The sequence below is a fragment of the Tenrec ecaudatus genome, chromosome 2 (assembly GCF_050624435.1).
Source record: "Tenrec ecaudatus isolate mTenEca1 chromosome 2, mTenEca1.hap1, whole genome shotgun sequence".
NCBI lineage: Eukaryota > Metazoa > Chordata > Mammalia > Afrosoricida > Tenrecidae > Tenrec > Tenrec ecaudatus.
Window position 1 is genome coordinate 191,302,635 of NC_134531.1, and position 25,121 is coordinate 191,327,755.

The window sequence follows — 25,121 nt, forward strand, 5'->3', positions numbered from 1 at the left end:
GCCTTTGTCACCTTGCCTGGTGCCTGCCAGGGTAAGGAAACACTGATCAATACCCTTGTTGTCCAGAGGGGCAGGCAGGTGGTCTCCCTGTAAGGCGAGCAGAATGGGGGCATGGGAGCCTGTGAGGGGGTGGGTGAGGGTAGGTGATTACCTACTATGTGCAGGTACTATATCAGCATGTCCTGTAACTGAAACACCAACCTGAACAGCAGGCATTCTTACGCCCATTTCGCAGATGAGAAGATGGACGTCCAGAGAGGGGAAGTCCTATAGCTAACTGGCCATTGGCTTGGATCCTTTTTCATCCACATCTCCTGAATGCCCTACTATGTGCCAGGTACAGGAGGTTCCCTAGAATATAAGAGCAACGAAGCCTTTGAACTTCTGGAGAATGTGATGTTCTGATAGGATGTGAGCAGCAGGAGGCAAGCGAACTCATCACCAGAGATGTTGTTCCCAATGGTGTTGCTCTTGGTGGAGTTCCCATGACTCACCGGGCTAAGTTCATGATCAACTCTCGTGGTCCACCAGCCCCTGAGTGCCTACTCTGGGCTGGGCTTTATTAAGGGCACAAAGGACAGAGCCATGAGCCAAGGAGACCTAGGTACCCCCTGTATGTTAGTACTGCCATCGAGTCAACGTCATAGCGACTCTATAGGACAGAGCAGAACCGCCGCTGTGAGGTTCTGAGACTGTAGCTGTTTGCCAGAGTCGAAAGCCCAGTCTTTTTCCTGCAGAGCGGACTGGTAGTTTCAAACTGGCAACCCCTCAGATCGCAGCCCTATGTGTAACTACTGTGCCGGGGGCCAGCTCTCGTAGGGCAAGCAGTGGCTGGTGTGGCAGGAAGAGGACGGGGAAGAACAGAGAGCAAGACAGCAGGGGAAGGGCTGCAGGGGGCTGCAAGCAGGGAAATGCAGTGATGTGCTTTCAAGAAGGAGACAGCCTGTTGGCTGAAGGAGGAACAGGTAGGTGGGAGCAGTGAGTAGAACCCTAGGGCAGGAGGCTGAAAAGGGGCCGGAGTGCTAGGAGGAGGCCAGGATGGCTGGGGCAGAGCAGGGAGTCCCCAGTGGACGGCAGGTCGGAAAAGAACGGAGAAGGCAGCTCACGGAGGGGCTGGCAGAGCCCTGCACTGAGGACATGGTGTGTTTCTTTTCTTTTTGTATTTCTGTGCTTTATTTATGTATCTAAACTTCATTTCTGGAGGGAACGTCTATGTGTCTCACTCCCGGTGGAAATCCGTGTACCTGGGGGCATGGGGAGGATGGGTCCTGTAGGAACTTGCAGGCCCAGAATCTGGGCTTCGGCGCCCCAGTGTCTTGTCAGGTGATACCCATTTAGCTCCCATTCACGGCAGCCCCGGATATACCAGACGAATGTGGGGGGTGGGGGGAGGTCCGCCGTCCTTACAGCTGTTGATATACTTGAGCCCAGCCTTGCAGTCACGTGTCAATTCATCCCATGGAGGGCTGGTCTTCCTCGTTTCCCACTGGCCCCCTACTGAACAAGTCTACTGTCTCTCTCCAGGGCTCCCCTGATAACATGGCCAACGCCTGTGAACTGTTTTAAACAGAGGAGGTAAGTGATCGGATTGATGCGGTAAATGGTCCCTCTGCGGCGGTTTGTGGAGAGTGGTCAGGAGGGAGGCAAGAGTGGAAGCAGGGGGAGGGTTAGCAGACAGACACTTGTGCAGCAGCCTGCCCAGAGATGGTTTGCCTGGGGAGAAGGCAGTGGGCAGGGAGAGAGACTGGCAGAGGCAAGCTCTTTGAAGAACAGAATTAGGATTCAAGAGCCAGTGCCTGCTAGTTCAAGTACACCGTGAAGCTGTCTCCCGCAGAGACTTGGTGGGTGGGAACTTGTACAAGGCCTGGAGTAGAACGAGGTGTTTACTCTGAGGGCGCCTGCTTAGACTCGAGGGGCTGCGCTGGGCTGGAGCACTGGGAAGATGAAGGAGAGAGGTGCTTGGCTGGGAGGGACATTTCATGCCAGGCTTTGGGCCAAGACCTGGGAGGGTCCTCCTTCCCTTTCCTCCATCAAGTTCAGGGGCATGCTCACTCCCCAAACCTGGTCCTCTGCCCAAGGGTGGTGATTTCAGAACATGGCCTCCATGGGCAGTCCTCCCATTGAAACTTGGTCCCCTGACTTGCGTAGAACACAAGGACGTGATATTGTGCCCGTGTGCCGGTCCAGACCTGAAGGCACTGGCAGCTCTGCTTCCAGTCTCCTAGGATGTTCCTTCTTGGAGCCCTGCCACCGTGCTGTGAGGAGGCCAAGCTGCCACACAGAGAGGCCACTGATTACTGTCCTGCCAACACCCCTGGCTGAGGTCCCAGCTGACAACCAACGTCGTCTGCCCTCCCTCTGAGCCCAGGCTTTGACCCGCTTCCAGTGACGCTGCTCTGGAGCACAGCAGAGCCGGCTGGCTGAGGCCTGGCTAGATTGCAGGCACAGGAGCAGAGTACTGCCATCTTAAGCGAATCATTTTAGGGCGCCTTGTTTTGCAGCAGTAGATGAGAGAAAGGACAGCTATGTCACCCTCAAACCTAGGTGTCGGCCTACTCAGCACCTCTCCAGAGCTTGTCCATCACCCAATGTCAAACCTGCCTTCTAACAGCCTCCCAAATTCATTCCATCGCCATTTCCCTGCCACCCTGGCATGTTACCTGCACGGTGACACCAGCAGCCTCATTGGTCTCCCCCTCCTCACTCTCAACTGCAGGGTCTGTTTCCCACACAGCACCCAGAGGACTTGATGGAGGCCCATCTGACCATCTCCCGGGCTACCTGCCTCCCTTGGAGCACTCAGTGACTCCCTACTGCTCGTAGTATAAGCACCGACCACCCCTCCCCCCACTGGGCTTCACCCACATGAGCTTTCACCTTATCCTTCAGGATCTCCCTGCTCTTGGCCCCAGGACCTTTGCACATGCTGCCCTCTCCTGCTGGGATGTCTGTGCTCACCTACCTGGCTAACTCCCACTTTAGAGAGGTGCCTCTGCACTAGGGGTTCTCAAAAAGAGGCTCCTGGACCAGTCCTAGCAGCAGCACCTGGGAACTTGTTAGAAATGCAAGCTAGAAATGCCCAGGCCCATTGGATCAGAAACTCTGGAGAGGCCCAGTTGTCCTTAACAAGCCCTGCAGGAGATTCTGATGTCTGCACCTGAGAACCACGGCTCTAAGCCCTACGGGTAGCTCAGGCCCACGGGCTTGTATCTTTTCTGATCCCAGAATCCCTTTCCTTCCAGTCTTCCCAGGTTTGTCTCTGTGGTTGCACAGGTCTTTGAGGGATTATCTGGTGAACATTTGGCTCCCCAGTGGTACCCCAAGAGCAGGGGCCATTCAGTCTTTGCTCATCATTGTGTCCTGGCACCTAGCTGGGTCTGGTTCTCAAATCAGGAGTTTAAAGGTTGAGGGTTAAACAACCGTTGAGTGGCCAGCCTCCAGGTGGTCATGCACCCACTTGGTGTGCAGGAGTCAGAGACGCTGGTATCTTACAGATGTGGGACCCCCAAAAGGGGCTGAGGACAGGGTGAAACACGCGGGGAGAGTTACAGTCCCTGCAGAAAAGGGACTGTCTCTGCAGAGCCAGGGTTTCCTTGCTCCGCCATGGGGAGCCTCAGAGGGAAGTTTACTGACCACCAAGCCCTGCTTCAGGTGATTGCTATCATTCAGTCTTCACAACCGGCTGCTGGGAGGGTGTTCTTAAACTTCTCACTCTACAGATGGGAAAGGCAGACTCAGTGGGGTTCAGTCCCTTGGCCAAGGACCCATAGTTGCTCAGGGTAGGACAGGACTTGAAGCCAGGCTGTGTGTGAGTCTGGGTTGACTAGAGAAACAGATACATACACACTCATGTGTACAAGAGAGAGCTTTATATCAAAGAGCAATTGTATGTTAAGAAAACATCCTGCCTGTGTGATCACGAGGTGTCGAAGGGATCAGGTATAAGGCATCATTAAAAAAAAAAATCTTACCATAGTGAATGAAGGGGGAAGTGCAGAGTGGAGACCCAAAGCCCATTTGTCGGCCACTGGAGATCCCCTCACAGAGGGGTTTAGGGGAGGAGATGAGTTAGTCAGGGTGCGATGTAGCACCGATGAAGAATACAGCTTTCCTCCAGTTCCTAAATGCTTCCTCCCCACCCCCACCCCCACTACCATGATCTGAATTCTACCTTGCAAGTCTGGATAGAGCAGAAGTTGTACACTGGTGCAGACAGGAGCTGGAGGCACAGGGAATGCAGGGTGGATGATGCCTTCAGGACCAGGGGTGTGAGTGGCGATACTGGGAGAGTAGAGGGTGAGTGGGTTGGAAAGGGGGAACTGATTACAAGGATCTACATGTGACCTCCTCCCTGGGGGACGGACAACAGAAAAGGGTGAAGGGAGATGCCGGATAGGGCAAGATATGACAAAATCATAATTTATAAATTATCAAGGGCTCATGAGGGAGGAGGGAGCGGGGAGGGAAGGGAAAAAAGAGGACTTGATGCAAAGGGCTTGAGTGGAGAGCAAATGCTTTGAAAATGATTAGGGCAACGAATGTACAGATGTGCTTTATACAATTGATGTTTGTATATGTATGGATTGTGATAAGAGTTGTATGAGTCCCTAATAAAATGTTAAAAAAAAGAAAAAGAAAACATCCTGGTAGCAGATGGACCTTGGGCCTCTACTCAAGTACTCCGTCAACACAAGAACACTTTGTTCTATTAACCCTGCATTCCATGATGCTCACCTTCCCGACATGATTGCTGAAGACAAAGCAAGTGCATAAGCAGATGTGGTGAAGAAAGCTGATGTTGCCCAACTGGGGTCTTAAAGGCTTGAAGATAAACAAGTGGCTATCTAGCTGAGAAGCATCAAAACCCACATGGTAGAAGAAACACACCAGCCTGTATGATCAGAAGGTATCAGGCATCAAAGAATAAAATATCATATCATTGTGAATGAGGGGGAGTTCAGAGTGGAAACCCAAAGCCCATCTGTAGGCAACTGGACATCTCCTTACAGAAGGGTCGCAGGGAGGAGATGAGCCAGTCAGGGTGCAGTATAGCACCAATGAAACATACAACTTTCCTCTGCTTCTTTAATGTTTCCTGTACCCCTCCCCACGATCATGACCCCAATTCTACCTTACAAATCTGGCTAGACCAGAGGATGTACACCGGTACAGATCAGAGCTGGGAATCCAGGACAAATAAACCCTTGAGTAGCAATACCAGGAGGGTAAGGGGAAGGTGGGGGAACTGATCACAATTATCTACATATAATACCCTCCCTGGGGGACAGACAACAGAAAATTGGGTGAAGGGAGACATTGGACAGTGTAAGACATTAAAAAATAATTTATAAGTTATCAAGGGTTCATGGGGGGAGAGAGGGAAGGGAAAAATGAAGAGCTAATTCCAAGGACTCAAGTAGAAAGAAAATGTTTTGAGAATGTGCTTGACAAGTGAATGTATGTATAGATTGTGATAAGAGTTGTATGAGTTCCCAATAAAATAATTTTTAATGAAAGAAAACATCCCAGCCCAGTCCAGATCAAGTCCATAAGTCCAATATTAGCCATGTGTCCGATACCAGTCTATAAATTTCTCTTTAGACACACGCAACACATGCAATGATGCCTAATGCAGGAAGATCACAGGCCAGTGGGTAGAAAGTCTTGTGGATCCAGTGGGAGTGGAAGCATCTCAGTGCTGGTACGGGTCTCCACATGGCTCCTCCAGCTCCAGGGCTCTAGCTTGTCATCAGGAATGTGTAGCAGAGTGAAAGTGTGTCCCATCTCCAGGGAAGAAGACAGGAGTACCCAGAATCCTCAGGAAAAGGCCGTGCCCACACAAAAGCTTCATTGGCTGTGACCTGATTGACAGGCTAGACTCCACCCCTTCACAAGTTGGCCGATTATATAACTGCCCCTGTGCGACTGATGCAGAGACCCTGATGTCAGGATGGCCCAGGAGAAACATGGAGTGTGTGTGTGTGTGTGTGTGTGTGTGTGTGTGTGTGTGTGCACCTGTGAGTCAGAGTCTTGCTGTTGCTGGATCGTCCCATATTCTCTAGAGAAACCAAAATTATGGATTTAAACATTGAGATTTTTGTGTGGATTGAACATTGAGTAACAGGGATATAAAATCTTCCTGTTTCTCCATGTTATCACAAGTAACTTTCTTTGGTGTTGTTTTTAACTAGATGCTCCCAAAGATGAGACAAATGGCTGAGGCAGATGGCTGGGCAACCCAGAGAAAATGTGTCACACAACCAGAGGGTGATTTGTTTCCCACGAGATATGGTGAGGGACTTGTGCAATTCCTGAAAGTGTCCAAAGAGTTAAGAATATTGTCAGATCAATTGCTGTCCATTCAGAAGAGGAAAGGTTTTTTTTTTGTTTTTTGTTTTCAAAGATGAATAGAATGTGTTCAGAGAAGAGAGCCTGCCTGTTTCTAACATATCAAGCACAATGACTATTGTCTGACCTTCACCCAAAGGCATGGGATCCTACTCCTACTGTGAACGATGCTCAGGGATAAACCCCACAGCTGATGAAGTGAAGACTACTGGGAGTGAGGACTCCAGTCAAGAAGCAACATGGAAATATCTTAAATAGGAGTTTTACTGGTTTTTGGTCATGTATTATTTAATATTTTTCATTAATATGCCAACTCTTATAATCTAGTTTGTGTACTTTTGTTCTTATTTACGTATTAACTGTATGAAATAATAAAGTACCTCTCAGTATACCATTATGTTATACTTAAAATGGTTAGTTGGGCAGTGAGCTGGTTGTTAAATTATCTGAATCCCACCACTGGACTACAGCCAAACCCACTGCCATGGAGTCCATTCTGACTCAGACCTATATAGGGTTTCTGAGACCGCACATCTTTGTAGGAGCAGATAACCTTATGTTTCTTCTACAGGACAGCTGGTGGGTTTGAACCACTGACCTTGAGTTAGCAGTTGAATGCTTATCTCAGAGCACTACCGGGGCTCCTGACGTAGACTCCTGACATGAACCCTCAGCTTACCCGCAAGGGCTGTGTAGGTGAGAACAGGACCTGCCTGCTCACAGCGGTGTCCCCGCCCTGGACCTACATCCACAATGCGCCCATCTGTTAGGAGCCTTGTAGCTCAGTGGTTACATGTTGGCTACCAGCTGCTCTGTGTTAGTCTGGGTATGTTAGAGAAATCCACAGAAACTCATGTATAAGAGAGTTTTATATAAAGGGTAAGTGCACATCAAGAAAACATCCCAACTCAGTGCTGCCCAAGCCCACAAGTCCAACCCATTAACCCATATATCCAACACCAATCCACAAAGTCCTCCTCCATCTCACAAAACACATGCAATAATGCTGACTGCAGGAGAAAAGCTGCATCAGTGAACATGTAAGCATCTCAGCACTGGCAGGGGTCTCCACACGGCTTCTCCAGCACACACGGCTGCACTGGGGTAGGTCCATGCGGCTTCTCCTCAGGGATGTCTTACAGGAAGTGAACCTTGCCAGCTGAAGCGGGGAACTGGCTAAGGCAGCTGCACCCTGGTGTGACCATCACAAAGCAAGAGATCTGAGAACTAGAAAGGTGAGGCTCATCAAGCCATTTATCTCTCTTCCCTTCAATGAACCCCACATGTGTTTATCGGCCAGGTTGGCACAATAAACTAACTACCTCGTGCTCAGAGAGAGAAAGACTAGGCATTCTACTCCGGTAAGGATGTACAGTTTGAGAAATCCAGGCTAGGTAGATCTACAGCGACAGTGATGGGATGGGGCATGGCAGGGAAGGAAGGGCAGACATGGAGAGCTCCCAACAAGTATGAGAAGAAAATACTCTGAAATTGTGGTGGTGATTGTACACTTCTGTGAGCGAGCGATTCAATTGCAGGATGTGTGAAATGGGCTGCCAGTGGTAAGGTCAGCAGTTCAAAACCACCAGCTTCTCCAAGGAAAAAAGATAGGGCTTTCTACTCCCATGAGGAGTTAGTCTCAGAAACCCAGCAGTTCTACCCTGCCTTCTAAGGGTCGCTGTGAATCTGCGTTGACTCAATAGCAGTGAGTGTGCTTGCTTTTGGATGAACAAATTAGTGTAAGCCCCTCCCTGCCCATGCTGGCCCCTCCCATTCTACAGCCTGAGTGGGTCCCGGGGCTTTAAAAGTCTGCAGCTGGGGGGCCCTTAGAAGTGCTGAGATCCTTGGAGCCAGAGACACTGTGGGCATGGCTGCCACCAGTTCCGTGAGTCCACCTGCCCGGGCCCTTTTGAAACCAGGGCCGCAGTGGGGTGGCCTGGGTGAGCAGGTGGGAGCCCACTGACTCCTTTCTTTGGTCAGGCCAGAGAGGTACAAGGAGGAAACCCAAAACTGGAGGAGAGGGAGCAGGAGAAGACAGTAGCAGTGGCGGCAGCCCAGGACGAGGAGACTGTGCAGCCTCAGAGGAGGCAGGACCCGGCAGGAGAGGAGCTCATGGAGGCAGTGGCAGTACAGCCGGAATTGCACTCTCTGGAGAACAGGTAGGGCAGGTGCCACCCTCGGCTAAGTGGCTGTGTGCCCTTGGGTGCCCCCTGCCAGAGGCGCTCCGCCCTCATTCCTCAGCCTCCGGCAGCCTTAGCTCGGCTGAGATTCTGCTGGCTCTCCAGATAACTGACCTTGCTCGCCTGGGGCTGGCACTGATAGGGAGTCCTCTCTGCTTCCTCCCTGCCAGGTGGGCTCTGTGGTTCTTCAAGAATGACGCCAGCCAGGCCTGGCAGGACAACCTGCACCTGCTCATCAAGTTTGACACCGTGGAGGACTTCTGGGCGTGAGTGTCTGCGCTCTTAGCTCTTAGCCAGCGCCCCTCAGGCGGCCTCCCTCCCGCCCCTCCGAGGGGCTGAGTCGGGCATCAGCCTCTCCAGGCCCCTCGCAGCCCCTCAGCATTTTGGAGGTCTGGTGCTGGGCCGTGGTGAGGTGCTTGGTGGCACGTGAACCCAAAGGTCAGTGGGTAAAATGATGGATCGAAGGGCAGTATCCTGCCTGGGGAGTCTGCGATGTGAGAAAGCCACAGGTTGATTAAGGGTTGACACCAGTAGGCCTAATGGTGGTTGAAAGCGGAAAGATGCCCCAATTCTTGGTGGGAAAATAGCCGCTCTGCCAGACAGTGAGGGGGAAATATTTCTGTTTCGTCAGAGTAGGAACTGAGCACGACCGAAGCAATCAGGAGACCAAGGCAGCGCGCTAGACTTGACGGTTTACCAGGGCTAGGCGGAAAACAGATGGGTAACATGATTGGTAGCAGGTGAGGGCCCTAGCGCTTATTCCAGGAGGTCGCCAGGCCGCACAGGACAGCTTCTCCTGATCTCCCGTTGGTGGCGCTGCTTCCTCAGCCACGACTGTTCCTGAACCCCATACCCATCACCAGGGTGCTCCGGGTAGAAGCCATCACATCTTGCCTCGGTTGCCCGCAGGGGAAAGAGCCTCTGGAACGTGCTGGGGTGGGCTGCCCCTGCTGGCTGGCAGACGACAGGAGCCTCTTCTAGGGTTCTGGGGGGTGTGGTGGGTCATGGCGTGGCATGGCGTGGCGGGCTGCCAACTGAAAAGCCAGCGGTTCACACTCCCTGGAGGAAGATGAGGCTGTCTGCTCTGTGCAGATTCACAGCCTCGGAGACCCGCGGGGCAGTTCTCAGCTACCCTATGGCGTCACTACGAACCAATCCACTTGGCGGCAAGGAGATTTTTTTTTTTTCTCTTGACAGTATATGGTTAGGTCAGTCTCAAGGTTAGAGGAACTGCTGCTTAAAAAAGTGTAGCTTAAAAAAAAATTAAAAACCATCCTGGCTACCTAGACTCCTGTCCAGACTTTCCAAGGAAATGAAGGCTCTACTCAGCCTGCTCTACACGCCCGCTCCCGTGGAGTGCCTCTGATGTGAGGCGCGAACAGAAAGCACCAGGGGAGGAAGACTGGCAGTGGGCCCTGTCAAGGTTGCAGCCTTGGAAACGCTCAGGGGGGCAGTGCTCTGTCCTGCTTGGTCACGCACGGAGTCAGAATTGACTCCGTGGCAATGGGTTTGGATGTTGGTTTGGGGCTGGATGAGTTTTCCTGGGTGGGGGTGGAGGTGGGGACTAAGGCTGGAGCACAGCCCTCCTGATACCCTCTTAGGGCCAAGGGTGAATGCCTGGGAAGAAGTGGGAGAAACCAGGAATTCGCCTTGGCTGGGCACTCCCTTGCTTTGTGATCTCCTGCAGATTCCTTACCTTCTCTGAGCCTGTCTCAGCAGCCAAGTCAGGACTCTGCTGCCTCTGGCGACAGAGGATCCACCCCTCCCCTGAAGTATGCACAGACCCTAGGGGCGGGGGGTTCCAGGAAGGCTTTGAAGAGCAGTGGGAGGGGGCTGGACACCAATCCCCCACTTTAACCCAGGCAGCTGCTTGGGAGCTGACCGTGACTCGGGACGGCCCAAGTGCATCAGTGCAGAACTACTCCAGAGGGTTTCCCTATGGCCAGGTTTTGGGAAGGAGGTCACCAGGACTTTCTGCTGAGGTGCCTCTGGGTGAACTCGAACTGCCAACCTTTCTGTTAGTCACGCAGGTTCACTGTTTGCACCTCAATCCAGAATCCCTCCATACCCTGCTTTGGCATCTTCAAACCTCTCCAGGGGCTGTGGCTTCCTTGGGTCTGAAGGATAAGGGAAATGTTCCAGACATGTGGGGGGTGGGGGGCGGGTTGAGACTTTGGATAAGAGACAATGAAATTCCAGGCAGGAGAGTCAGTGTGAGTCCGGAAGGGTGGCGGTGGTGGGACACGCATTGCACCAGCAGTGCCAGACACAGTCAGGAATTGAGGGGACTTGGCCAGCTGGAACCAGCCCCTCTGGGCCTTGATCGTCAGCAATGGGGTGGGGGGTGGGGTCTCTCTCCAGGGTCTACAGTCACATCCAGCTGGCCAGCAAGCTCTCTTCAGGCTGTGACTATGCCCTGTTCAAGGTAAGCTCTGATCCTCCCCACCTCCTGCAGGGTGGGCCGGTTCCTTCAGTTGTCCCTCACAGGGGTGGGGACACTGACCCCTCTCTGGCACTGTCAGTCTGCAAAGGGAGGAGCAAAGAGGGGCATCTGGAAGGCTCCTGGTTTCTGGTCAGATTTGGCCTAGGGAAGTGTCCAGGAGCCCCCTCCCTACCGCCCAGGCCATCTGTCCCCGTCAATGTGTGCCCTGGGGCCTGGCCATGGGGATGTGCCCACTCAGGTTTGGAGACCACGGGCAAAGCCATGGAGGGCTTGCTTAATCCGCCCCTGTCTCCGCCATGGGAGGGGGAGGGTATGTGGGGGGGAAGCCCGCACATGGGCTCTAAAGGGTGACAGACTGAAGTGTAAGGACCTCGGAGGGCGGGGATTGGCAAACAGACCCTGCTTGTACAGAGAGGATGGAGGTAAACGATGTATAGAAAGGGCTGGGTCAAGGGCAGATGACCCGCTGGGTCCTCGTCCTCACCGTTGAGCAGATGTGCCCTCCCTGCCTCCCAGGATGGCATCCGGCCCATGTGGGAAGATAGCAGGAACAAGCGGGGAGGCCGCTGGCTGGTCAGCCTGGCCAAGCACCAGCGCCAAAGCAAACTGGACCGCCTCTGGTTGGAGACAGTGAGTGGGCACTGGGGTGGGCATGGAAGGGACTGGTGCTGGCTTGAGGATGGGGGCCATGGGTGTGTGGGGCACCCCTGTGCCGGAGCCAAAGCATTCCCTGTGTTCTTCCTGGGGGCCCAGCTGCTGTGTCTGATCGGGGAGAGCTTTGAGGAGCACAGCCAGGAAGTGTGTGGGGCTGTGGCCAATATCCGCACCAAGGGAGACAAGATCTCCGTGTGGACGCGGGAGGCGGAGAACCAGGCCAGCGTGCTGCACATCGGGTGAGGGGCTTGCTGACATGGAGTGGGGGATGGGGGAGGAGGGCGGCCTGGACTGCAAGGGGAGACCTCTAAACTGAAACTCACCCCGACTTGTAGCCACCCTACAGAATAGGGCAGAATCGCCCCTGTGGGCGTCTGGGGAGTTGAGAGCCTCATGCTCTCCCACAGAGTTCCCGGTCATTTGGAACTGCTGGCAATTCTGGTAGCAGTCCAATCTGCAACCCAGTCTGCCACCAGGGCTCCTAAGAGAGACTTCTGGAACTCTCCATGTCCCCTTCTTCCTTACCTGCCTGAATTTGAGGGTTTGCAATCTGCGGATTTCAAATTATATTCTTAGTAGAACTCTTTCTAAGGAATTATATGTTGGGCTGCCATATAGAGGTATCTGTCAGATCCACTCCCCCCACCTGTGACTGGACACTGGGAGGGACACAGTGGGTCAGGTGGCATTCATGCGCGTCTCCTGTCCTCCCCCAGGCATGTCTATAAGCAACACCTGGGCCTCTCGACCAAAGCCATCATCGGTTACCAGGCCCATGCAGACACGGCCACCAAGAGCACCAGGAATAAGTTTGTGGTGTGAAAGGCCTTGGCCTTGCTCCCATTTCAATGTCCCCACCCGAACCTACGTGTGTGTACATGTGTACAAGGTTGGGGGTGGGGTGGGGGGGAGGGTGGCCTACACAGCTGCTCCTGGGCAGGACTGTGGGGCAGACAGCTGGTTCTTCCCATGGCCTGCAGGAAATACAAAGCCCCCTTAACATGAATGGGGGCTAGGTATGGGGCAGCTCTGGAGCCAGGGACCTAGTGCTAACTGGAGCTGCAGGGCAGAGGACCTGGGGCCACTGGCTTTCCTTCTATCACCTGGGGGAAGGATTGATTATGGGGGGGGGGTGTGTGACAGAGTCAGTATTTTAAGGCCCAGACTTCCATTTCAGGGAGGGGGCCCAAGGCCACTCAGAGGACAGGTGTGGAGGTCATGCTTGAAAACCTTCAGAAGTGGTCTCAGACTTATAACCTCAGTGTCTACCCATGGCTCTCATTCTTTGGCCACCAGTGGTGGGCGGGTCCCTTTAGTGGGGCTGACTTGGTGACCCATGGCCCAATGACTAAGAGGCAGAGCAGACACCTGAAAAGAGGAGCTGATAGGGAGAAAACCTCTTGGTCCCTGGCCTGGGGCCACTGGGGTGCTGGACTAGCTTCAGGTCCTAGGTGAAGTGCAAGTGGGTGAGTGTCCCTGTGCACCAGGAGGAGGGGTGTGTGTGTCAGCTTTTCTGATTCTAAATAAATGCTCACTTTTGAACAAGATTTGAATTATTTTTTAAAATCATTTTATTGGGGGCTCTTACGGCTCTCATTCCATTCCATACATTGATTGTGTCCAGCATATTTGTTTGTATGTTGCCATCATTTCCAAAACATTTTCTTTCTACTTGAGTCCTTGGTATAAGTTCCTCTATTTCCCCCTTTCTCCCCACTCCCTCACAAACCCTTGATACTTTATAAAATTATTTTTTTCATGTCTTACACTGTCCGTCATCTCCCTTCACCCACATTTCTGTTATTGGTCCCCTCGAATTATTTTGAAAGAGTCTACATTAGGATTCAGAACTTGGATCTCTTTCCCTGTCCTTTCTTGAAAGGGGTTGTGCCAGCCTCCAAGCTACCTAGGACCAAGCCGGTTTGGGGAAGAGGAGCGAGGTTGGGAGGCCCCAGGCACCAGTTGGGGTAGGGTGAAGCAGGTGTTGTACTCACAAGACCCAGGTCTTCACCTGGCCTGAGGTTGAGCCAGTACAGGTAGAGTTGAGCTGCTGTTAAGTGAAAAAGCACGTCGGACTCCACTGCACTGTCAAACCATCCTGCACAAATTAAAAACAATCCCAACCACGTGGACAGCCGCCCTCCCCACCCCAGAAGAATTTCAGAGGACAGCACTGAAGCTGCCGCTCAGGGAGACATGTCTGATCAGAGCACATGGGAGCAAATGAAGGGGGAGGAAGAGAGAGTGGAGCACAACCTGGCCCACTAAGCCTTGAGGACCATATTCCCGCTCAGAGCAGCCAATCCACAGGGAAGACCATAGGGTCGGCCCCACTATGAGGCATGACATTCCTCACTGACCCATAGCCCTACAGGGGACAACACTGGAGACACAGTGTGGGAATTACCCCCAATCTGATCCCACCACACCGAGGCAAAACACTAAGGGCATGCAAAAGAACAGCAAGGGGAACAGAGCAACGAAGTCCCTAGAGAATACAAAAAATAAGACTTTGGGGTCAGACCTTGGCACCCCATCAGACTCGGCCAGAAAACACTCCTAAAGGCCAACAAACAGTTCTTGAACTAACTACAGGCTTTTTGTTTTCTTTCGATGCTTGGTTTTTCTCTGTCTTGTTTTTGTGCATGTTATCTCTGCAGGTCTGTCTAAATGTCGGCTGGATGAACAATCTGGAAGAGAAAACAATGGGGCTGATGGTTCCTGGGGGTGATGGGTGAGGGGGAGGTGGAACGAAAGGAAGTGGTAACAAACCCAGGGACAAGGGAACAAGTAATCCAAATTTGTGGTGAGGAGGGTGTAGGAGGCCTGGTAGGGTGTGATCAAGGGCAATGTAACAGAGTAATTACTGAAACCCAAATGAAGACTCAGCATGATAGTGGGACAAGAGGAAAGTAAAATGAAATAGAGGAAAGAGCTAGGAGGCAAAGGACATTTATAGAGGTCTAAATAAAGGCATGTACATAGGTAAATAGATCTGTGCATATATTTATAGGTTTAGTGTTAAGGTAGCAGATGGACATTGGGCCTCCACTCAAGTACTCCCTCAATGCAAGAACCCTTTGTTCTATTAAACTGGCATTCCATGATGCTCACCTTCCTGATACAATCGTTGAAGACAAATGGGTATATAAAAAAATGTGAAGAAAGCTGATGGTGCCTGGCTATCAAAAGATATAGCATCCGAGGTCTTAAAGGCTTGAAGATAAACAAGCAGCCACCTAGCTCAGAAGCAACACAGCCCACATGGAAGCAGCACACTAACCTCTGTGATCACAAGGTGTCAAAGGGATCAGGTATCAGGCATCAAAGAACTAAAAATCATCACTGTGAATGAGGGGGAGTGCAGATTGGGGACCCAAGACCCATCTATAGGCAACTGGATATCTCCTTACAGATGGGTGGGGGCAGGGTGGGGAGGAGACAGCCAATCAGGGTGCAGTGTAGCAATGATGAAACATAATTTTCCTCTAGTTCTTAAATGGTTCCTTCCCCAACCCCCCAATCATGATTCCAATTCTACCTTACAAATCTAGCTAGATCAGAGGATGTACACTGGTACAGAGAGGAACTGGAAACACAGGGAATCCAGGACAGATGATCCCTTTAGACCCAGTGGTGTGAGTGTAGATTCCGGGAGGGTGGAGGGAGGGTAGGGTGGAAGGGAACCGATTACAAAGATCTACATATAACCTCCTCCCTGGGGAAGGAGGAAACAGAAAAGTGGGTGGAGGGAGACGTTGGATAGTGTTTTAAGATATGAAAAAATATAAATTATCAAGGGTTCATGAGGAAGGGGGAGGAGGAGAGGGGGAAAATGAGGAGCTTATACTAAGGGTTTAAGTGGAGAGCAAATATTTTGAGAACGATGAGAGCAACGAATGTACAAATGTGCTTTACACAATTGATGTATGTATCGATTGTGATAAGAATTGTACGGGTCCCAATGTTTAAGAAAACTCAAAAGTAACCGATTACCATCCTGTCATGGAGTTAGTCCTCTGGGAGAGCTGGGAGAGCCAGGCTGGGGAGTGGGATGGCGCTGGGAAACGTTGCAGATTGTGTGCGTGGGGCTGGTGGGGGGAGAAATGGGGTGTCTTGCATATTGTGGGCTTTGGAGGACACGGGGGTGCCACAGAGCATGTCTGGCGGACACTCAGGGCGCCTGCTGTGGCAGCCTGTGCTGGAGACTGAGCCAAACTCGGGGGCGGAGCCGGGGATTAGGGACCGGTCCAGGATGGGGAGGCCGGCTCTGAGACGATGCAGTCTCCCAGAGCCGGGGAAAGCAAAGCGTAGGGGTGGAGCCAGCCTCGGAGGGGAAGAGCCCGGATGGGAGATGGGGACCCAGCCATGCTCAGAGGCGGGGCTTAGAAAGAAGGCATTCGGGTTGGGGGCGGATCCAAGATGAGGGGCGGGGCTCTGAGGGGGATGAAGTAAGGTTCGGGGGCGGAGCCTGAGCCTCGGGATCGAAGGCAGGTTCGGAGGATCCAAGTACTGGGGCGGGGCATTGAGGGGACCCAGTGAAGCTCTGGGGCGGAGCCTGTGCGCCGTAGGCGGAGCTAAGCGAAGGGTTCGGTCCAGGGGGCGGAGTCGGGCTCGGAGGCGGGGCTCTCCGGAAGGATTCGGGGCGGGGCGGCCGGGGCACCGCCGGGGGCGGTCCCTGCGGGGCGGGCGGGGCCCGGCCGGCGCTCTGTGTGGCCGCGGCCACTAAGCCGCAGCCGCCCGGCTAGGCCCGGGGTGGCTGTAGCCCAGGGCAGCCCGCGGAGGGCTGGGCCCGACTCTTGGCTCCGGTTCTCGGGCCGGAGGGCGGCCGCTCACCATGCCCGGCAAGCACCAGCACTTCCAGGAACCCGAGGTCGGCTGCTGCGGGAAATACTTCCTGTTTGGCTTCAACATTGTCTTTTGGGTGAGCTTCGGGTTGGCTCCGGGCCCTGCGCTGGGGGTGGCGGGAGGAGAAGGAGGTGCAGTTTCCCACCGGGAAGAGACTACTTCCTGCCGCAAGAACTTAGGGGTCGGTCCGCACCCCCTAGCCCATGGAACAGCCCGAGGGGGGCTGCGAAGAGGCCTGGATTGCCGGGGGTCGGCTCCCAGCCACTTGACGGAAGTCAAGCTGAGTCTTCCTCAAACCCTGCGGGGGAAGGGGCTACTGCTTCTTTGAAGGCTCCTGGGGCACATTTGCTGCAAAACTGCCCCCTCTTCTCTAGCTTTCCTAGGATGCGGGGTGCGTGTCGAGCTCCACCTCTGTGTTGTCCGGTGGGGAGGAAAGTGTGAAGAGAAAGGTTGGGCCGGGCCCCTGTCCCCTTGCTCCTGACACCTGGACCTAGTCCAGGCTCTGCCTGCAGCCCTGGGATTGGGCGAAAGCTTCCTCCCTCCCCACCCCCCACCCCCATTCTGGACGCTGCGCACCGGCCGGGGAACCAGCCTGATGCTCCCTCCCGCCTGGGTGGGGGAAATCTCCCTTGTTAGAGTTCGGAGTCTGGCCCTGGGCAACTGAATTCAGCATTCCACAGCTGCCCAAATCGAGGTTCCAGGGCGTGGTGTCTCTCCGGAGAGAATGGAGCTGTTGTTGCCCCTCCCAGATAGCATGGGTGCCCGGGTCCTGCCAAGTCCTCTAGCCACCGTCCCATCTCCTGCAGTCCCTGCTCTCCCAACCTTGGGTCATGGCGCCAGGCCCTTCCAGTTCTCTTAAGCTCACTCGGTGGCTCTGCCCTCCACCCATGTGCTGCTGGAGCTGTCACCCATGTGGTATGTCCTTGGGCCTCCATGGTGCTCAGCTTACCAGGGCGTGGGCAGTGTGCAGAGAGCTGGTGGGGAAGTACTGTAGGGAGGGCTGGGTGGGTCAAGTGGGTGGTCAGCTCTTTTGTCTGGGAGACTCATGCTGCAGCCACTTCCTTAGGGTGGTTTAGGCAGATTAAGCAATAAATTCCAATACATTGTATGCTGATAAACACAGATTAACCATGGGAGGGTGTGGGAAGAAGTCTCTCAAACAGATGGATTTGTACTGTGGCTGCAACTTTGGGCTCATTGGACTCAGTCTGTTGTACATAGAGTCCCTATGTGAGGACACCTAACAGAAATGACCAAAGATAAAGATACAGGCACAGAGAGCCTCAGCCATTTACTTAAGGTCACACTGTCAGCAAGTTCAGAACCCAAGTAGTGACCAATGGAGGAGAGGGGGCAGGGCATTGAGCAGCAGGAACCCTGAGTGCCCAGACTGGAGAGACCCTGGCAAGAGAGTGGGAGCCAGAGCTTGAGAGGTTGGGTGCTGGGGCTAAGGGGTGGGCTGAGCATTGAAGGAGCAGTGGGTCTGACTTAGCTTTTGTCCTGGGGGCTGATCTGCCCTCCTGCCCCTCCTAGAAGGTCAGGGCTAGAAGGTGGAGAACCCAGAAGGGGAGGCTGGAGCAGAGTTGGGGTGGTGGCAAAGGGGAAGAAGGCTCATGGAGAAATGAGACAAGAGGTCCAGGTGACCTGCAGGAGGTCCCTATGAGCAGGGTTACAGGTCCGGAAGTTTTTGTTTCCAGTGTGAAGCAGACAGTTGCCACTCTGCCCAGAACCCTCCAGGGGCTCCCCAGACTCCTGAGATGCACACTGCCCACACCCTGGTAAGCTGAGCACCATGGACGCCCAAGGACACATCACATGGGTGACAGCTCCTGCAGCACATGGGTGGAGGGCAGGGCCACCAAGTGAGCTGGGGGGAGGGAGGGCCTCTCTCTGCCTTTGTTGTGTTGCTGCACCCCAACACCTGGCCTTACCTGGGGCCCTTGGGACAGACTTCTCCCAGCTGTTGCCCCTCTGCCTCCTCGACATCTCAAATGCCATAAACTCCCTGACCCTCCCCTCGAAGGCCTCCCCAATTGGCCCGGCACTCGCCATGCGCCACCTGTTTTCTTTAAAAGACTTCTGGGCACCTGAAATTATTTGCTTTCTGTCTAACAGTTCCCCCCATTGGAGTGTCAGCCTCCTGAGAGCTGAAAACTTGTCTCCTAGTGGCCACATGTCCCCAGTTTTCAGAATGGTGTTGGGAGGGGCTTGGGTGGAGGCCCTAGAGAGGACATGTGGCATGAGTGAGAAGAGGAGGAGGAGGAGGAGGAGGGGCAGAGGGCTTCAGTTAGATCCAGAGTGGGAGCAGGCATGCACTCCTGGGAAGAACCACATGCAGGTGTTGAGAAAGTGACTGAGGCCCCCTGTCTAAAGGGAGTGGGCAGGCCAAGGGGGACGGGGCAGGAGAAGCCATGCTGGCCAGACCCAGCGTGGGAGAGGAGGGAAGCTGTTTGCTGAGAAAGAGTGCCTGGACTGGGGGTGGGAAATGGGTAAATGAGAGGAAGGAACCAGTAGGGGAAGTGGGAGGGTGGGGAGGTCAGAGGAGGTAGGTCCTGGCCATGGGCAGGAGGGGACCAACCTGAGATGGATGGTGGGGTCAGGCCCAGGGTCAGGCATGAAGAGAGGAGCCTGCCTGGGTTCTGAAGGTCCAGGCAGAGGCCAGCCCGCTCCTGGCCTGTTTGGGGACACTTTTCACTCAGGGTCTTTGCTTGTGAGCTACAAACCTGATTCTGGCAGATGGAGGTTAAGGGGGAGAGTTTGCAAAGAGGATGAAATGGGGTAGGGGATGGCACAGGGTGGCTGGGCAGCTGGAGGGCTGGGTTTGGGAGCTCAGGCTCAGGACAGTGCTGCTTGGTGGGGGTTCTGCTTACACGCCCATCTAGAGGTGAAGAGAGGTGGCCCTCCTATGGGCGGCAGTGGTGAGATGTGTCCTTGGAAGGTGGCTTGCAGCCTCCATCCATTTAGTATGCCCCCATCACTTTTGGAGAGCCCTGGGGCACAGAAGGGGGTAGGGGGTGAGGAACCCGGAGACCCTGGGCTCAGGCTTGGTCTTAAAACGCTCCCTGCTGCTCTCACAGGTGCTGGGAGCCCTGTTCCTGGCCATTGGCCTCTGGGCCTGGGGGGAGAAGGTAAGGTGGCGGGTTGTGGTCTGGGGAGGTGGGAGGGTAGGAGGGCCAGCTTCTCTACATCGGCCTCTGCACCCCCTGGGCCAGGGCGTGCTCTCCAACATCTCGGCACTGACGGATCTTGGGGGCTTGGACCCCGTGTGGCTGTTCGTGGTGGTCGGAGGCGTCATGTCGGTGCTGGGCTTTGCCGGCTGCATCGGGGCCCTGAGGGAAAACACCTTCCTGCTCAAGTTTGTGAGTGTGGCCGCGGGGACCCGCCTCCCCCCACTTCCTGCTTAGTGTCCAGTCCCCCGTCGCTCTGTTATTCATGTCATGTTTATGATATCCGTATGACCTGTGCTTACTAGAACGTTCTGTTGGGGATGACTGACACCCTGTGCTCCAAGCAAAGGGGGTTTGCATTGGCCAAACCCCCAATAAAACAAAGCAAACTCCCTGCCATCAAGCCGATTCCAATTCATAGCCACCTCATACAGTGGAGGGGAGCTGCCCCGGTGCCTTTCCAGGACCGTAGTGCCTCACCTTTCTCCAGTGGAGAGATTGGTTTTGAACTGCTGACCTTGTGGCTCACAGCACAAGGCTGAACCACGACGCCACCAGGGCTCCTTCCCGGCATGAAAAGCCCAGGGTCACTCCTGCTGTAGAGTCCCTGGGCAGCGCAAACAGTGAGGGTGTTTGCTGCTAAGCTAACCAAAGGTGGGAATCCCAGGCCCCCCATAGATGCCTCAGACAGAAACGCCTGCCAGTGTGCTGCTGAGACACCAGCCAGAGTTCTCCCCGGATGCAGATGCGGTCACCATGAGTTGGGGGCCGCTGGTCACACCCGGTTGATTTGGGAGCCATGCTGTCCCGGTGTCAGGAGAACCAGGTTCTTTCTCAGCTCTGGGTCGTCAGCAGGTGCTGGCTTCACTGCCTGCAAGTCTGGCCTCCCTCCTCAAAGCTGGCCAAAGTTGCCTTGCAATCTGCTTGTCTCAGATTGGCTGCCTCGGGGCCAGTCCCTGTGGCCTGGGGAGGGCAGTGCTCATCCCCAAACCTGGGATTGGTGGGAGGGGCGGGGCTGGCCGTGGAGCCACGTGGCTGCCGTGAGGGGTGGGGGTGGGGCTTGCCTCTGGAACAGTGTGGGTTAGAGAACCTGGTGCAGCTCTAGGTAAGGACAGTGCCGCCTCCTGTGCGCGGTGACAGAGCAGCACTAAAGTAAGAATCGGCGGATCTCCGGTCTCACCTGGGTGGGCTGGTGCTCTAGGCTGGGCCCCCGGGAGGTAATCAGCGCCCCTCTGTGTGCCGCATGGCAGTTCTCTGTGTTCCTGGGCCTCATATTCTTCCTGGAGCTGGCCACGGGCATCTTAGCCTTCGTGTTCAAAGACTGGATTCGAGACCAGCTCAACCTCTTCATCAACAACAATGTCAAGGCCTACCGGGATGACATCGACCTCCAGAACCTCATTGACTTTGCTCAGGAATACGTGAGTCCAGGGCCAGCCAGCTCCTGGGAAGGAGCCAACCGGGTGGTCCCTGGGTTGTCTGGGTCTCAGGGGACATGAGTGGGAAGCAGAAGGCAGAGGCTCCAGACTGGCAGCTCTAGGCCAGGGTTTCCAGCCCCTATAAATAAACAGGAACTTCCTCTCAGAAACCCTGGGCGGACATAGAAACTCCTTCAAGCTTGTTAATCTACCCTTAGGCAGCAGTTAGTAACACAGTTAACTCCACACAGATCCTTCACAGCCACACCTGCTCAGTCACACCTGCTGCCCTCAAGCCTTAGACAGCTACACCCTCTCAGTCACACCTACTCACAGTAACTCTTAGCCAGCTGCACCTGTTCAGTCACACCTGCTCCCAGTAACCTTTTGACAGCTACACTCAAGCCTTAGCTGCACTCATTCAAAAGCCACACAGTCATACCTCGTAGTCACACTCAGTCACACATAGTTATACCCACTCATACACATATAGCCACACCTACTCACAGTCACAGCCACGTACAGTAACATACAACCACACCCGTTCAGTCACATTCACCAAGTCACGCCTGCTCAGTCACGCTCATATAGTCACACCTCACACAGTCACACCCACTCATGCTGGTTCCAGAGCAGTGAATTTCTCTGAGCCTCCCTGTCGGGGCGGGCAGGTGTCAGCCAAGCCTTGTGGGGACAGGGCACCACTCAGTCCCCTGCCTGGGTCAGTTCCCTCAGCTGCCTGTCCCATCTTCCAGCCACTCCATCAGCCATCCCACGGCTACACCTACTTGCCACAAGTAGCCCAGGACTGATAAGTGTCCTTGAGCCATCATCCTGCAACCCTCCCCTCCCCGGGCCAGCACTCTGAAGACGGTCCTTCCTCCTCCACCTCTCTGCCAGACTCACAACCACCCCTCCTAGCGCCCACTCACTGGCAGGAGCCGGGAGCTCTCGTCCCCTCTCTCTCACTCTGGGCTTGGGCCTGGCCATTCTGTGTGGATGGGTGGCGAGGTGCTCACCTGCTGGCTGCCTCTAGGGCCATGCCCAGCCCAGCCCTGCTTCCTGAAGCCTAGACCTGTCCTTGATGAGTAGGACGAAGCTTGGGGGAGAGGCTTCTGGTCATGGGCCTGGCTTACCTGGACTTCCTGCCCCCCCAACCCCCCCCCCCACCCACAGTGGTCTTGCTGCGGAGCCCGAGGGCCCAACGACTGGAACCTCAACATCTACTACAACTGTACTGACTTGAACCCGAGCCGGGAGCGCTGTGGGGTGCCCTTCTCCTGCTGCGTCAGAGACCCTGCGGTGAGTGGGCTGGGAGGGGGCTCAGTCTGGGGGCCTGGGGCTGCTGTCCCTCCTGAGCACACCCGAGCCCTGAGCTGGTGAGATTGTCTCGGCAGGACTGGCCCCAAGGGCTCCCTGCCTTGTGTCCCCAACAGTCTTGCTCCCTGAGCTGTGGGGGTGCATAGCAGGAGTACCAGGCTCCTCTAGATTGCCAACCCCAAGGTGAGAGGTGGCTCTCTTCATGACCCACACTTCTCAGTGATGGCCTATAAATCGCTTGGGGACACTGAGGGCCAGCGACCCCTCGTTTCCTGGCAATCATTGGCCCACAGGGGGGTTCCCAGTTCACCTTGGAAGCTGTGTGACTCTGTTCTCTTGAGAAGGAAGAATTTGGGGTAGCCCGGCTGGGCTCTAGCTTAAGGGTTTCTCCCTGGCTTGTTTCTCCTCAGGAGGATGTTCTCAACACCCAGTGTGGATATGACGTCCGGCTCAAACTGGTGAGGGACGTGCACAGAGGGCAGGCTAGCACCACATAGGGACAGGGGCTCCTTTCCCTACAAAAGGATGGAGGGCTTATGTATGAAGGGGGGCAAGGCGTGGGGACCTGCCTATCCAGGCGCCCAGGGCTTTGCACTGCCAGGTTTCCGGCGGAGGGGTGGCGCAGACAGCGTCTGCCCACAGGGAGCTATATCCCAGTGGAGGGAGAGACAGGGAGTGAGGTCTGAGGTGACCCTGTGACACATTCCCTCCCCCTCCCCCCTCCCCCCACAGGAGCTGGAGCAGCAGGGATCCATCCACACCAAAGGCTGCGTGGGCCAGTTTGAGAAGTGGCTGCAGGACAACCTGATCGTCGTGGCCGGCGTCTTTGTGGGCATTGCCCTTCTCCAGGTACCTCCTCCACCCCCGAGATGCCTGCTTCCCCTGGCCCCAGGGCCCTGTTGCAACCCCGGCCCTCACCAGCCCCCTATCTTTCAGATCTTTGGCATCTGCCTGGCCCAGAACCTCGTGAGCGACATCAAGGCAGTGAAGGCCAACTGGTGAGGCCGCCACACTGGCCATAACCACTCCGCCTGGCCCAGGCCTATGGTGGGGACTCTCCAGGTCCCCAATACTATGCCTGGATGGGCAAGGCTGCAGGAGATGTTTCTGCTGCCACTCGGACTCCCCATGGGGCCCGTGGGTGCAGGGCGCTGATGGCCCTCAGAGGAAGCTGCCTTGGCTGCACCCGATGGGTGGCCTGCAGCTGTGTGTGCATGAGAGGTGGGGCGGGTGTGCACAGGGGAGCCCCCCATGTGATGGGCTCTCCGGGTCTAGGAAGGGCACAACTATGAGGGCTCAGGCCTGGTGAGTAGAGGTCTGCCTGTGTCTCCCCAACCTGAGCAGGACCACCTCTTGTGCATGGCTATGGGGGGTCGGCTTGAGGGGTGGGGGGGTGCTGTTGCCAGGGGACCAGCCTCATGCTCTTCTCTCCTGGCTGTGACCTGGGGCCAGCCAATGCCCACTGTGGCTTCACTGTCCCAGACTCTAAAATCAGTCCAAGAGATCTCTCTCCCTTGCTTGCCTCTCAGGATCAAACGCGATGGTGGCTACAAACTGCTCAAATAAAACTTTGAAAACCACTGGCTTGGGCCCGCCCTCTGGGAGGTTCCGGCAGCAGCGTGGCCTCTGTGCGTACTCCAGCCCCAGGGGTCCCCCAGACCGGACCCCGCTGCTCGCGAGTCTTCCTCAGTCTGGATAACTTAGACCGACCTTTGGGCCAACTTTTAAAGATTGGTGTATTTCACTCAAGTCCAGCTTTTCGGGGACAAGGACCCCCTGGCCACATGGGTTCTGCAGGGGCAGTCTCCCCTTCCACCGGCGACCCCACCCTGTCTCCTCAGCTCCTAAGTGGCCCACCTGCCCCTTGCCTGGGATGCTGAGACAGATGCCAGAGCAGCTGAGGGTGAGGTGGGGTCAGGGGTTTCACAGGAAGTAGCTGGGGGCTGGGCACCATGGGATTAGGGGAGCCTGGCACCAGAGCCATGGGGATGGGCTCCAGGCAGACTTGGATCCCAAACGAACCAAGTGCTGCCAGGCCCCCACCAGAGGGTGCTCCTGCACCGTGCTCCCGGCCTGGCTGCTTTGCTCCCCAAAGCTCCATCCCTCAGAGCTTTGCACCTGTATTGTACCCCCACCCTGCTTCCCACTCTGTGAAGGCGTGACACGCTGGGGCCTGGGAATTGAGGTATAGATGGCGTCTTTGGACTTCTGCACCCCAGGGGCTGTGGATGAAGGTGGAGGTTCACCTGGTTCTGAAGTCCCAAACTCAGGCCCTCGGGGTCAGGTGGGTTGTGGGAAGGCCTGAAGGAGGCCTCTTGGGTGGTCTGATCTTTCCAGTGCATCTTGGATTCATTATTCAAGTCTGCACAGCAAAGAGTCTGCTGTGAGAGGCTAAGGGGCTGCTTGTTGGGGCTGAGAGTGGCACCTGGCTGGGGAGACCCTAGGAGAGGCGACCTGTTTAAAGCCGATTGTTCAAGAGGGATGCAGACCTCCAGCCGGAAATTGCAAGAAGCCCAAAATCCTGACTTTCTAACTGAAATCTGATTCGAAAATGTTGGCAGCTGGTTAAAAGCAAACTGCTAGCCCAACAAGATTGTGGGGTCGCCTTTGCGCCCCTTTCAACCCCATGCCACTGTAGACCCCTGTGGAGTCAGGACCCCCTCTGTTCTGCTGATGAAGGATGCTGGAGGCTACTGCAGGGTGACCTGGGGGGAGCATGATGTCATTGGGGGATAGGGGGACC

General features: G+C 55.0%; 2 protein-coding genes across 3 annotated transcripts; both read left to right on the forward strand.

Annotated features, from left to right (window-relative positions):
- The first annotated feature begins 8,215 nt into the window (after positions 1–8,215).
- EIF4E1B (eukaryotic translation initiation factor 4E family member 1B) lies at positions 8,216–12,488 on the forward strand. Its single transcript, XM_075542728.1, has 7 exons — positions 8,216–8,233; positions 8,329–8,507; positions 8,699–8,794; positions 10,890–10,953; positions 11,488–11,601; positions 11,725–11,864; positions 12,342–12,488. Exons 1-7 carry the CDS (start codon positions 8,216–8,218, stop codon positions 12,445–12,447), a joined length of 717 nt encoding a protein of 238 aa, XP_075398843.1. The 3' UTR covers positions 12,448–12,488.
- A 3,821-nt stretch (positions 12,489–16,309) lies between these two features.
- Positions 16,310–23,958, forward strand: TSPAN17 (tetraspanin 17). Of its 2 annotated transcripts, XM_075542002.1 has the most exons (10): positions 16,310–16,549; positions 18,171–18,251; positions 19,551–19,601; positions 19,686–19,832; positions 20,891–21,061; positions 22,235–22,360; positions 22,789–22,836; positions 23,111–23,227; positions 23,315–23,376; positions 23,908–23,958. In XM_075542002.1, the coding sequence occupies exons 1-10, from the start codon at positions 16,463–16,465 to the stop codon at positions 23,942–23,944; spliced, it is 927 nt and encodes a 308-aa protein (XP_075398117.1). In that variant the 5' UTR covers positions 16,310–16,462; the 3' UTR covers positions 23,945–23,958. The 2 variants fall into 2 exon arrangements, with proteins under 2 accessions (XP_075398117.1, XP_075398119.1); XM_075542004.1 differs by lacking the exon at positions 18,171–18,251 and having other exon boundaries at positions 16,312–16,549.
- The last annotated feature ends 1,163 nt before the right edge of the window (positions 23,959–25,121 follow it).

Bases quoted from the DNA above. Each gene is read 5' to 3' on its own strand.
- TSPAN17 (XM_075542002.1), top strand. From the start codon at position 16,463: ATGCCCGGCAAGCACCAGCACTTCCAGGAACCCGAGGTCGGCTGCTGC. The intron at 19,602-19,685 runs GTAAGGTGGCGG...CCCCTGGGCCAG, and splicing joins TCTGGGCCTGGGGGGAGAAG to GGCGTGCTCTCCAACATCTC. The intron at 19,833-20,890 runs GTGAGTGTGGCC...GCCGCATGGCAG, and splicing joins ACACCTTCCTGCTCAAGTTT to TTCTCTGTGTTCCTGGGCCT.
- EIF4E1B (XM_075542728.1), top strand. The intron at 8,795-10,889 runs GTGAGTGTCTGC...GTCTCTCTCCAG, and splicing joins ACCGTGGAGGACTTCTGGGC to GGTCTACAGTCACATCCAGC. The intron at 11,602-11,724 runs GTGAGTGGGCAC...CTGGGGGCCCAG, and splicing joins ACCGCCTCTGGTTGGAGACA to CTGCTGTGTCTGATCGGGGA.